Raw genomic sequence first — 13,089 nt, 5'->3', positions numbered from 1 at the left:
AAAAATGGCCGAAACAAAGACAAGTTAATCGCGATGAAGGAAAGTAGCACAAATGAGGTCGTATCATTAGTTGACAAGCGGTTTTTCAACTTTACTACTATACTACATTTGTCTCCATAGTGCAATGTTCTAGTACTTAACGTTTTAGTTTAATAGCGTTGTTGTCCCACCCACAGTGAGCTTTTCAAATCATTATGTGCACATCAACGCGTCGATGACGTATGCACTTCACGTTCAAGCCAATAAGTAGCTCCCAGAAATTACGACAGCGCAACCAATCAAAACACGGCTAGCCGCGGCCGCGGAAAAGGCGTGCATTGTCTCATTTGCAAGACTCGCAGTTTTACTATCCTAGGTGACAAAGGTGATACACTATACGTCGGCTGTGTGTTTCTTGATATCGCTAGCTGGATTATATTTACTTGCAAGGTCAGTATTGAAATGCATCCTTTTTTTAATTTTAAAAATGAGTATTGTACTGAAAGACAGCAAGCATTCTCGGTTGTCGAAAAAGCTAACTACACAATAGAGTACGCATCTTTAGAAATCGTGTGTTCACGTTCAAAATCAAAAACATATTTTAATTTATTATGCTATATCCAGTTGCAGAGCTTTTTAAAAAAATAAGTTAAAACGTGCTTATTCTATCATAACCTTGCATAGTTTTATCACTCCAACTCGCAATTATATTGCAATATTTATTTGTTTTTAATATAATATTACTAGTTTAACGTTTGGGTTATTTCTATATAATATTATTTTGCTTCTAGCGTTGGCGGCGAAACGCATGATACTCAAGTTTAGTATATGTATAACTGTATTATAGGTGTCGTATTCATAATTGCATATATCACCATTTTCTAGTCATTTTAATAGGATTTACTAGCAATTCCAGTGTGCGATCTCTAATATCGGCCAGTTAGATAATTGATTGTCGGTATGTGGTTGTATCAAATGACTAATAAACTCATTATTTTTTGTGTTAACGTAAGTAATACATCAAGAGCAAATTACTTCAATTATTTTTTTCGTTTTCAAATACGAATAAACGAATCTGATTGTATTCATATACATACAATAGCTGCCCGTTATCATCTACTCGTACTTAAACCACGTGATGTCAGTAGATTCATTTCCCTATTCATACTCGTTGCCTATCTTGGGAATTCACTAGTTCGATGTGAATACTGCTGGATTGTGGGATACAGATCATGCTGTGAACGCTGTTCATATTACCTACTCCCGTCTGAGCATCGACGAGGCCGGAAGGCGAATTTAGATAGTAGTAATATCCAAACCAAGTACATATTATTAAATTTACGTAATATCAACGTATCGCGGTTATCTTGACATTATCGCCTTAATTTATAGAATTCTGATAGATAATTCCAATCGTAGTACATTTCCCGAGGGTGTAATTTGGTGTAAGATAATTAAACGTCAATGCGTGAATGTGTTTATAAACTGCTGAAGTTTCTGAAATTAACATATCCACGTGAGCGTGTAACGCGTCGACTTTGTTTTGTAAATATTGATATTTGTCAAACTAACACCTGCTGATTTTTTTTTAAATATGCTCAAATGCATTATGCATGTCCGTTTTTAAGTAGGCACTTAGCGAGTTTGAAATATACAAGACGTGACTATACTTATATACGCTGTTCCATTTCATTAGGGAATTTGGGAGATAGCCGCAAACAATTTATTTTAATTAAAATAAATATAATAATGCACTGTGTAGGCGGTGTGATTTAGGATGACCTGATTTGGTTTTTTTAGAGTTTATTGCTCATGCATCAACTTTTTCTAATAGTACTAATTGATTTTTCAAAACCTATCTCGACACTACCCTGTAGGTTTCGTAGGTAGACTCAACTATGAAAGCGGTCAACTGCTTTGCAAATACTGTATGTTCTGGGTGTGCTTTATATACTAAAATGTCAAGTTGACGCCACTGCTCTAATCCTCGGCGGACAGTACGCAATTTTGAGTGACTGATTCAATGAACAGACACGTGGGAACGCGGTGGGGAATAACATTGAATCGATCTATGTCGTTACCTGATATTTTCGTCTGAGACAACTTGACCATGACAGCGACCACTCACTGAACCCAAATAAAGCATGCTGGGAGGTGTTGTAAATATATACTAGTACTCTATTGCAATATTGAATGTTACTGATTTTTCTTAAAATAAAAATAAAAGAATAAAAAGAATAGAATAAAAACAAAACTTCATATGTGAGTAACAAACTTAGATTCGGATCACATTCTTTGATACTGATTATAGAATAGAATTATATTATATAATTATTTCTTTCAATTTTGTGACATCATCGTGATGAATGGAAACGAATACGGTAACGCGAGATTCATTTTTTTTTTGCCGGTTGTATTATACATTATTATGACACAGTCACTCTTGACATCGCCCTGGAATTTGTGCGTAGTTATTTTTCACGAGTGATGCGATGTATTATACGGTCGTCGGCGGTATTCATGCGCGAAGAGAAAATAACCCCCACGCACTTCAGGGCGAGGTCAAAACGTTTTGTTATTATTACATTATGTTTTTAGACTTCCAGACAGTTCGAATATAGCGTCTCCATCTCCATCTAGATTATAATGTACTAAATATGATACACACACCGATTAAAGCTAATGCATTGTGGGTAACGAGGTTTTTTAGGAGAACAATTTAAATACGAATGCAATACGAATGCAATACGAATGCAATACGAAATGTGTGTGGTTTTATTCAAATTAGAATAATTGATGTTTTGACGGTGACCTTATCCTGGGGATTTTCCTTTTTTCAGAAAGTAATTTTTTCATTTCATGCTATGTCTGTTTATTATCGCGACGAAGGTCATTCCGGCAGCTATTTCCTATTGCACTAATCGTGATCGTAAATTAATTATATTTACATCATTATTCTTTCGACAGTTATGACAATGTTATATTTATGAGTTTTGATTATCGGTAATCTCGCGAGAGTTCGTGCGAGATATACTTGTCTTTAACAAATGTGTGCATTTTGTAGAAAGCCGAGTTGCAAAAATAATTCATGTATGTCACCATTCACGTTAAAATTAACTATTTAAAAATTACAATGGAAATCCTAGTTACAAATAGTCTAAATCATAATAGACACCGCTGTTCCATGATTTCACTGTGTAATTGGCAGCTCCCTTTGAACGCTGTGATTATATAAATTCTACAGAGACGCCAATATAATTAAATTCTAATAAATTTAGACTGTGAACTGCAGACCGCGCTTTGGTGGGGAGATATATACAGTGCTTGTCGTTACCGTATTTAATCCAGGGTTAACGTCACGTATCGAGGTTATAATTAATCCTCACAATGCTTATGGCGTTTTTTTTAAATACAAGAGCTTTTTGTAATTGATGACGAATCCAAAGTCGCCATTTTCAAGTCTATGATCCCTTGGGTAGCACAGATTAGTCACTTACAATGAAAGTGAGAGATCAGAGCAGTAGCAGTACTTATATGCCATATCACTGAGGTCATTTCATGTACAGATGACTCGTACATAATCCTCCACGCTTGGCTGAACCATTGATCGAAATATGCATCGTTTGAAATCTCATTTACTCCCAATGGGCGTCCCCAAGCTAACGCGTTCTCTCTTTATAGTTTATTTTCAAAGTCATTAATATCGAAACTATTGAACATATTTGCATAATTGGTCGATTGACCTCAAACTACTACAACATTCAACTGCTCCTAAAAATAATAATACCTTTTAAAAACGGCTGTGTTTTTGTTTTGATTCTAGTTTTCAAACCGTAAATCGTGTCATATTTTACTATTTGCATTTTCCATCCTTTGTTTGTATACAATTTACGTAACCATAGCAACATGCCACAATTAATATTCAGTCTTTGGTTGAAAGAATATTATTCGAGGATACTGAATGTATGTTTACGATCAATGTGACCCTACCAAACGCAGTGACGTCATACTGGTGTCGTAAACACCTGTCCTTAGCGTGTAGTGATCGATAAAATTTAAAGATGAAGTCACAACGTAGTATGTATAAAGTATGCAGCTGTGTGCATACGCGATAAAGAGGGCCGTTTTGCGCTTCATTGATTAAGTAAATGTAGCTTTTCTGATTGCAACTACGTTTAAATGAACAGCCATCGATCGTTCTGATCCGATCAGATTGATTGAAACGCAGTAATTCTGTGTCTCTGACTGAAAATCCTCATAATACCGCGGGTGTATAAAAGGCATATGAAAATGTAACCGTTCGATTGAATTTTAGTTTTCATTCATCTTCAATGTCAGAATTGTAATTGGTTGACCTCTCTTACATTTTTTAAAAGGACTGTTTTCAGCTATTTCAATTGAATATGTCACGTGGTTCTAGGCTTCTTTCACAGACGGATACATTTCGCTTTGTTCGTTTCGATTCGTGACTTTTTATCTGGTCCAACTTGGTGAAGTATATAGCATTCAATTCAGCGTACTCTCTCATCCACCGCGGGGGAGGATAATCTCTTCGACAACTTTATCAAATAAAATGGATTCATTTTATGATGATTCATTCATAGTGTTTTCGATAGCAATGGGTCTATGTCATTTAGATACGGAAAATGCAAAAAAAAACAGCAAAGAAAAATTGGTCTAAATTATTATATCAGTTTAATGAATTCGAGATTTATCTTATCTTGTTTGTTCGGCAACATTGGATAAACTAGTCTTATATAATTGTATCATACATTTGTTATAGTTTTAAAAAAAAATAAAAAATGAAATTTAATTTAGTGATTTTGTAATGACATTTGTTCTTGGTGATCTCTGTCCCAAATTACACTGCGGTCACATGCTCAGTAATATGCAAAGTAGATATAAAACATGCAGTCTCGTTTGACCTATGCAATCCATATGGTTTTTACTTCCTTTACATTAATTAGAACAGTATGCAATCAAAATTGTATATAGTTTACGTCTATCCCCGTATGTGCGAAGACTCATAAATAATGCCACAATCAATATAGTGTGCTCGATTTCCAGTGACGTAACCAGTATGGTGCATCGTAGATTTCTGTTAATATTAACGAGGCAGGCGACACTCTGGGTGTTTTTTGTAAGTGCGAACACGTCGTGTTTTGTACAGTTTTCTTCACATATGAATCAGTGTTGAGAAAATATGTAAGTGTTTCCCTGATATACGCAGTAACTATGGGTTTTTGTATTTACATGACAGTGTATCTCGATGGGTTTAGAATTTGCCGTATTTCTTGGTACCAACCGATCAACTATCTGCATCCTATTATACTGGTACCTTATCAGAAAATGAAAACTCTAAATAATGAAAGATGACGCGATATTACCAAGATGCAACACTTTGCCTAGTTATTGTGTAAAATAGAATAGAATAGAATAGAATAGAATAGAATAGAATAGAATAGAATAGAATAGAATAGAATTTGTTTTCATATTTTTAATATATGTAATACAGACTCATCGAATGAACACACACACATGAGGTAAAATATTCATATTCTCATACAAACGACGTCTAGAAAGCTGACAAATTAATTATTGGTCGATCATTTGTATTAACAAATAGTAAAATTCATAGTTGGTGTCCCTTTAACTATTCCAGTGTAGACGGGGCTGTAACCTTTATAATAAAATTGCGTATGTCAATTCACACTCAAACTAGACACCACTAACAACCAATAACAGACGACTGTAAAAGTCCATAACTTCAAAAAATACAAAAAGTGAACGATGTGGAATTTCTAAATGATGGAATGAATTTAATTACGTCAGATTCGATCGACAGAATTAGATAATAATATGCAACAATCGATTATTTGTTTCTTCGAAAATAATTCCGTGATAGCTGTGAATACGGAAATAATCCAAGATCCGTTGTCCGGGTAACACCTGTCAATGAAACATCCGGAATAGAGACATCTCGTAGAGCAATTATTTTGATTTTCACTAGTCTGATTTTATTGCAACTAGTAAGAGAATATCCCTATTTTCAGTAATGTTTTATGGACCATATTTTTCAGAAGAGTTTGCATTTTCTTAATAAAACATGCAAACACCTGGCATAAAATCCATTCAGAAATTAACTCGCCAATAAATTCGAATCATAGTATGCAAACCATTTACCCATACCCAAATAACACTCTCGTCAGTGCCTTGATTTTCAGATGTTCACAAGACATTGGTCAATCGAAACCACGTGTCAGTTACGTCATCACGTGCATACAATATTTGTTAGGAAATAAAGAATTCTGTACATAAGGTGGAGACAGGTCACAAAATGGTTCCGAAAAACATCGACAAATACCGCCGTAGTCACACCGACTCATACTTATGTATTTTTTTCAATTCGATCGAGAACATGTACAGTGATAACACTCAATAAATTACGATTTATCCAGGCACTTCTTACCGGTTAAGCAATTCACGTGTGCCATAATTATAAATTAGATACGGAAGGGAAATACATATACTCTATTAATACACAAATTTACCACGGCAAGCGCACATACACTGTTTCCTTGTATGGTTGTTGATTGTAAGTTACGTCGTCCATTTCAATGAAGTATAGTTGTGCATGTACTTTCCAAATGATTCATCCATCACCCTAGTCGGCTGGACGTGACATGTGGACTAATTGCTTGCATCAATAATAACGACGTTTCCCGGTGGAAATCAACCAAATGTAATCCATTTGAAGTGTTTGTGTCACGGTGTGCGTCAACTTTACAGAGAGGTCAATTCCGGGCATAACCCCACATTCACTACGACGCCCTGAAACACAGGTTACGTAAGGTTAACATATTAGTTACCAACGGTGAGATGTAAACATGATTATTCAATTGACTTGGAGTGTTTGTTGAGGCTGGGACTGGAAGACATCTAGCCGTTAATTGAATAAACCGTATACCCTATAATGCCAGTCTAGCCACTAGCCACGTGACCTGTACTATCATCGATCGCCCTGAAAATTGGGGTTAAGGTAGAAGCTTACACATGAATACAAATATCCAGAATTTATTTATTTTCCAACAAATTATTAGTATACTTCCAGGCAATATAAGGATATTGACTTAAAAAAGTTGGATCACCATCTTAATTTTCAAGAAAAAGATAGTTGTATTTTAGTGGATAGTGGCCATTTTGGCAGATTATAGCACTTTTACCATATGGCAAATTGTCTCAAATTGATGACATATATTGTGAATATTAGGGTACTTTAATAATTATTCTGTTTTTTAAAAGAGTCAAAAAATGCAATTTTTCTTTAACACTGTGCTCTATGAAATGGTTCTTAAAATAGGACAAGTTTTTCAAAATACGTCACTGTAACACACAAAAGTATGCTATTTCGTGGTGCCATGTGAAATTAGTTTCACTGTTTTTTTACAAAATAAACCAATGAACATTGTCATGCCATTTACATAGTTACAAATTACTGTGGGTAGATTTTCGGTTTCAGAGCCGGAGATTTGAGTCCTGCTTGTTATTTTCTGGATGGTGTCCAGCGGCAGTGGCTAACCGTTAAAAAAATGCTTCCTTCTGAACCTAGCTCAGTGTGATATCGTTGTTCTCAAGTTGTTATCATATCATTACAATTTTCCATGTTGGCATTGACTCATACTATATATATATCACCCGCAGTGGGGTCTCATTAAATTTTAAATGTATGACGTTCACAACAAAGTTTCACTAGCATTATTTGGTATGGTTGGTCTCATTCTCAGGGTATTTTCTTAGTTTGCAAGAACGACGATGATACCAGATCACCTGGTGAGTGCCCCCATCCGGGCCTACAATAGGGTCTATGTTGATACATTCACGTAAAAGAAGGTTGGGCCATGCAACGTATACCGATTTGTATAACTATCACTGATAGTTATATATATTACTCTAAAACTGGACCCATCTCATTGGCACTTTCCCAGTTCTCAAACTCCGGTGGGTAGTATCATAGGCATTTGATGCAGGATTGTGAACATGTAAGACTATATATATATATACAATAACTTATGAGTTAGTCATACCGATGGAATTTAAAGCGGAGGGGTCATTACCTGCAACGATAACAACTAGCATGACATGTAGGCGTGAGTGGCGCCCTCGCCGGCTGGACGGCATCATACCCCAATGAGGGTTTCGAGCACCGCTGATGACGCAACTCACGCGACCTTGTTAGGCTGAGATATCAACGCAAAGGCTCATGGGTATGCGTTTATTTGTAAACAGCGACACACTATGGCCACCTGCCGCATGCGCAGGTGACAACTCCTCGTTTTAATCATGGACAGGAGTAAATATAATCTTGTATAAGGAAGGATAGGTGGCGAAATGCATAATACAAGCAAGTTAGCGCTAAAACGGCGAGTTTCGTTTCATATTCGTGCGAGACCGTAACAGTTATTAGGTGTGTTGTAATAAATGTATTAATATCACACGGCCATTTTGCATCATCAAAATTTAAGCTTCCGTGAGTAGATATACTAGTTTATGTGATCTCGTTGACTCACGGGCTAGCGTACACTAAGTACAGTGCTACACCTGTCTGGATTCTCAAGACGAGATGTCTCCGTGGTACGGTGCATTGTCAAATTAGTGTATGAATGCTCATTGATGCGGAGTAGCTATATTTTTGTTTCGCTACTTCAGTCTTTTAATAACATAAGAAAATGGATAGTAATTCACCCAAAAGTCGCTACTGATATCGGGTAAAACGTGATCCGGTTTTACAATTACTGTGACACGTGTTTTATCGTTCCCATGTCGCGGGGAATACTAAATACGCCATTCCAACACACGCAGACGCAGTTATAATGTGTGATTGGCGCAGTTGCCCTAGTGAATCCTTTTAAGAGTTTGGAATTTCGAATAACCGGGCAATGGTAGGATTGATTCATCAAAACATTCCTGAAGTAACCTCGATGCATAAAAGATGTGGTGTCTGTAACGTGTTTTTATAAATGTAGCATTGTCAGTGATGTGTTAATACCGGACGCTGCGAGGTCCGAAAGGTCGCCAAAGAAGATGTATTCAGAGTCAGGGAGTGAGTGAATAAGTTGGTTTCCCACGCTCTTAGTGTCACCTTTAAATCAAAGTTACAAACGGAATACACGGCAATAGAGACGGTGTAAAGTTTGATGGAGACATGCGGCAGTCATTAAACGTCTTGTGTTTATTTCCCGACCACTGAATTACTCGAACAGGGGGATGGGGGTACGAAGTGAATATGTGTGCAAAAAGACGCCTAACGAATCTTATAGTAGCCTCAAATATTTAAATTGACCTTAACTATATCATTTTTTTTCATTCCAAAAACTTAACAAACTGTACTAAATTTCCACAAATGCTTAGATGATGTCTCTTATTTTGCCAGATTTGCTGACAAAAACTGTAAACATTCCGATCTCACTGTATCCATTTTCGAAAAACTTTTGGACATGTTTCTCAAAATATGTCACTGTAACACACATAGGATACTACTTTATGGTGCTATTGGAAATTAGCTCCATGATTTTAGATAATCCAATGAACACTATCATGTATTTCATCACCATGGATAATGGTTACACAAAATGCAATTACCTTTTTTTAAATATTGGTAAAACCGAAAGGATGCAACGCGTTCACTATTTTTTGTTCTATCTGAAATAAGAACCGAATCTTACCATATTTATCTTCCTCCATTAACACTACTGAATAAATCACTTATTACTAGTATATTAAAGCGGGGGAGTCGTCGCCTGCGCATGCGTCAGATGGCCATAGCATGTCGTTGTTTACAAACATTCGTCTACCCATGAGTCTTTGTGTTTTTAGCGTGTGTTGTTATTGTTGCTTGAGACTCAATTCCCGCGCGTGCGCAGGTGACGACCCTCCCGCTTTAAATATAGCGGATGGTTCAGTTGTGCTTGCTACCTCAACGCCATGCCAAGCAAAAGATTGGCGTACTTACATACGTACAATAATGCGGTTGGTTGTTGGTCTTGCTGCCTCTGCGGTATTACTGGAGGTTCACACCGGGGATTCACATGTCTGGATGTTACATGGAGGTCCGAAATGGAAACATTTAAATTTACTTAATATTTTCATTTCCCCCACACAGCAGCTAAGATAGGAAAATGATCTCCCACATCTTGATAGTTGCAGGGTGCCTAGCTGTGGTCAGTGCCCAAGGTGAGTCATGGGATACATGCATAGACACGCTGTATGTTTGAGATAATGCAGCTGTTATTTTAGCTAACTTGTGAGCTATACTCTCGCAAAATCATGAATACTATCGAATAATTTGTATTAATATCAGCACTTTATACTCCTACTGTATTGGTTTTATCAAATAATGACCCACGCTTAATTCAAATCACGTGAATTATATTGAATTACTGTAACATAATATTATTTTACATACATGTACATGCAAATTTTAATTTCTGGTACGTACTATTAATTCAAAGCTCATGCGCATTTAATTACAGATATGTGCTATTATTTCAAAGAACATGCAAATTGATAGATAAAGCTGTACCCTTTTTGTATATTTTATATAGCATTGTTAGTTCACTCTGAGTTTACTGAGGACACAGCCTAAAGGGCGGCAGTCGTCGCGCCGCGTCCTGTTCGATATGGGACTCATAGCGACGTATACAACGCGTATAAAATACATTGTTTATTTACATGAAATTCGAACACGCGCTGCGCGACGACCACCGCGCTTTAAATCACAGTTGGTTGAATTGTTGCTTCTTTTCTCAGATTTATGGGTTGATAAAGTAGAAATTACGAGTCCAGACAGTGTGACCTACTCAACAGAGGCCCCGACGAATATAACATTCTCGATATGGATTGGCAACAAAGATCCCGAGGTTCATGGTGAACTAACCGGCATCCAAGTGTACTTCACAAACGGATCCAACTACGAGGATGCATCGGTGAAGTCGGAAGCAATTGAGGTCGCAATGATCGAGTCTCCCCGATCAGTGGAAGCTGGAGAGGACGAGAGCGTGGAATATGGCGGCAATACAGCCTCAATCGTGGTCGACGCAGCCCAGTGTGAACAGTATACCAATGTCTGTTTCTTGATTCAACATCCAGGATCTACCGGTGAATCAACAGATTTAGCAGAGGACGACGACGCGTGTCTGGCTCTCGGTGACAATCAGCCAGGTGGTGTTCTTACCTGCCCCGAACCTGGTAAGTTCAGTAAAGTGATCGGCATGTGATCGTATATATGCAGTAATTGGTGCGAATTATTAGATGTTGCAGTAACAAATAAAATCTTAAATCCCATGAAAAAATATTATTCTTTTGTACTTTCACCACTACATACTCGTTCGTTTATTTAAAGTGGGAATCGTCACCTGCGCATGCTTCAGATGGCCATAGCGTGTCATTGTTTACAAACAAGTGTCTACCCACGAGTCTTTGCGTTTTTTTGCTTTAAATTTGTAAATATATATAAATTTCAATTGAAATTGAAACGAGAGGTTTCTCTTGGCCGATGGAATAACATTGGAACATTATATTTTAATTGTTATTGAATTTCATGTGAATTGGATCCATTCATGCGATTGGCTCACCAAGTTATAGCTAAAGGTGTGACGTCATTGCGCACTGTGCTCGCTAATTGACTTGTTAGATTTATTTAATTTATATAACACGAATAAGCATAGAACGGGTTTGTGGTCTTGATAGTATATTTCGTCAAATATATCTAATTGATAATTTTCTAAAAACTGCACACCAGATTCTCTCTATAATTCGTGCAGTTTTTCATACAAAAAAAACAAACAATCAGCGGCGCTTTTCAAACCACTAACACCACCCTATGTACATGTTTACTTACCATTTATCATGTTTATTTCCTCGCCAGATATAGAAACATCGGATGACGACAAGGACAATCATGGTTAGTATTGAATATCGAGTATAACATGTTAGGGACGGTTATTAGTTTATGCGCCCTCGACGAATAACTTCAACAGAAAAAAAGTAGTTCGTAATCAAGGGCAATGTAACCAACGCCAAATCGATCTGGTTATTGAATAGGTTCCAAAACACAAATTAAAATTCTTTAGACGATAGTGTAACGGAACAGATATCAAAGATGAGATGTATTTTAATTTGCCGAAACTATTTGTAAGCATGTTGCCCATAACAAACTCCCACACAATGGTTGGAAACAAAAAACGCAGATTGATCATTCTTTCTAACTTCAGAATTCGCGGATAAAGAATTACTAGTGTATAATCGACAATTGCACAGATCCACAGGTGATTGTCACTGGGGGGGTTGGTACTGATGCAACTTCGCGTTCCAGAAAGAAAAACGAAGCTCCTTGGTTAATACGAACCACGTAGTTCGATTCTACTCGTCGACGGGTGCTGATAGGCAGATCAACCAAATGAACTGAGACAAACATAGTCACCATCTGTGTATTCGCCCTCCGATGGGGGTGGGGTGGGGGTGGTGAATATCACCCTAACATATCCTGATATATAGAAAGTAATGATGAAGTCACGTGATTACAAACACATGCAATAATATTTTACACTTTTTTCCCCCACGTTCTAGCAGCAAGTCACTCTGGTGTAAATGCATTGCTATGCTTGGTATCCATGTCGGTATTCGTATTTGCGTATATGAAGTGAGTTTTTAAACTCATAGTTGCTGTCGACATAGGAAGTTGCCATGGTGAGTAAAATAATATAATAGTGCATCATACCACTTGTGGTCTTAACGTACATGTACTTCGTTTTGTTTACTTGCTTTGCCTCTAGAGGGCGTAACTTGCCGGAAATGTACACAACGTTGCTGACAAAAAATATATATCATGTTATAATTATCGCCATTATCTGTTTTGAATTTCAGGAAGATGGCATTGGTAGATCGTTTTTATTGTTCACTGTACAACTTTAGAGAAAATAGTTCGTGATCGTCCGTGTTGTGTCAATACTTAGAGTGAAACTTCAGCATGAATATTAGAAATGACGCTCTTTCAACAATTCCTTTCTCAGAACTTCTCAACTTGGAACATATACATGCGGCTTATCACCATCA

At 36.9% G+C, this 13,089-nt stretch overlaps 1 protein-coding gene across 2 annotated transcripts; it reads left to right on the top strand.

The window, feature by feature from the left end:
- Nucleotides 1-321: 321 nt before the first annotated feature.
- Nucleotides 322-13,037, top strand: LOC100374545 (uncharacterized). 2 transcript variants are annotated; one of them, XM_002739628.3, is made up of 6 exons: nt 322-429; nt 10,139-10,209; nt 10,786-11,223; nt 11,903-11,938; nt 12,607-12,723; nt 12,901-13,037. In XM_002739628.3, exons 2-5 carry the CDS (start codon nt 10,155-10,157, stop codon nt 12,678-12,680), a joined length of 603 nt encoding a protein of 200 aa, XP_002739674.3. In that variant the 5' UTR covers nt 322-429; nt 10,139-10,154; the 3' UTR covers nt 12,681-12,723; nt 12,901-13,037. The 2 variants fall into 2 exon arrangements, with proteins under 2 accessions (XP_002739674.3, XP_085359426.1); XM_085503300.1 differs by having other exon boundaries at nt 12,604-12,723.
- Nucleotides 13,038-13,089: the final 52 nt, after the last annotated feature.

Source organism: Saccoglossus kowalevskii, chromosome 9 (genome assembly GCF_978046115.1).
Source record: "Saccoglossus kowalevskii chromosome 9, keSacKowa6.1, whole genome shotgun sequence".
NCBI lineage: Eukaryota > Metazoa > Hemichordata > Enteropneusta > Harrimaniidae > Saccoglossus > Saccoglossus kowalevskii.
The sequence above is the reverse complement of the archived record's forward strand: the minus strand, read 5'-3'. Positions and strand labels throughout refer to the sequence as shown.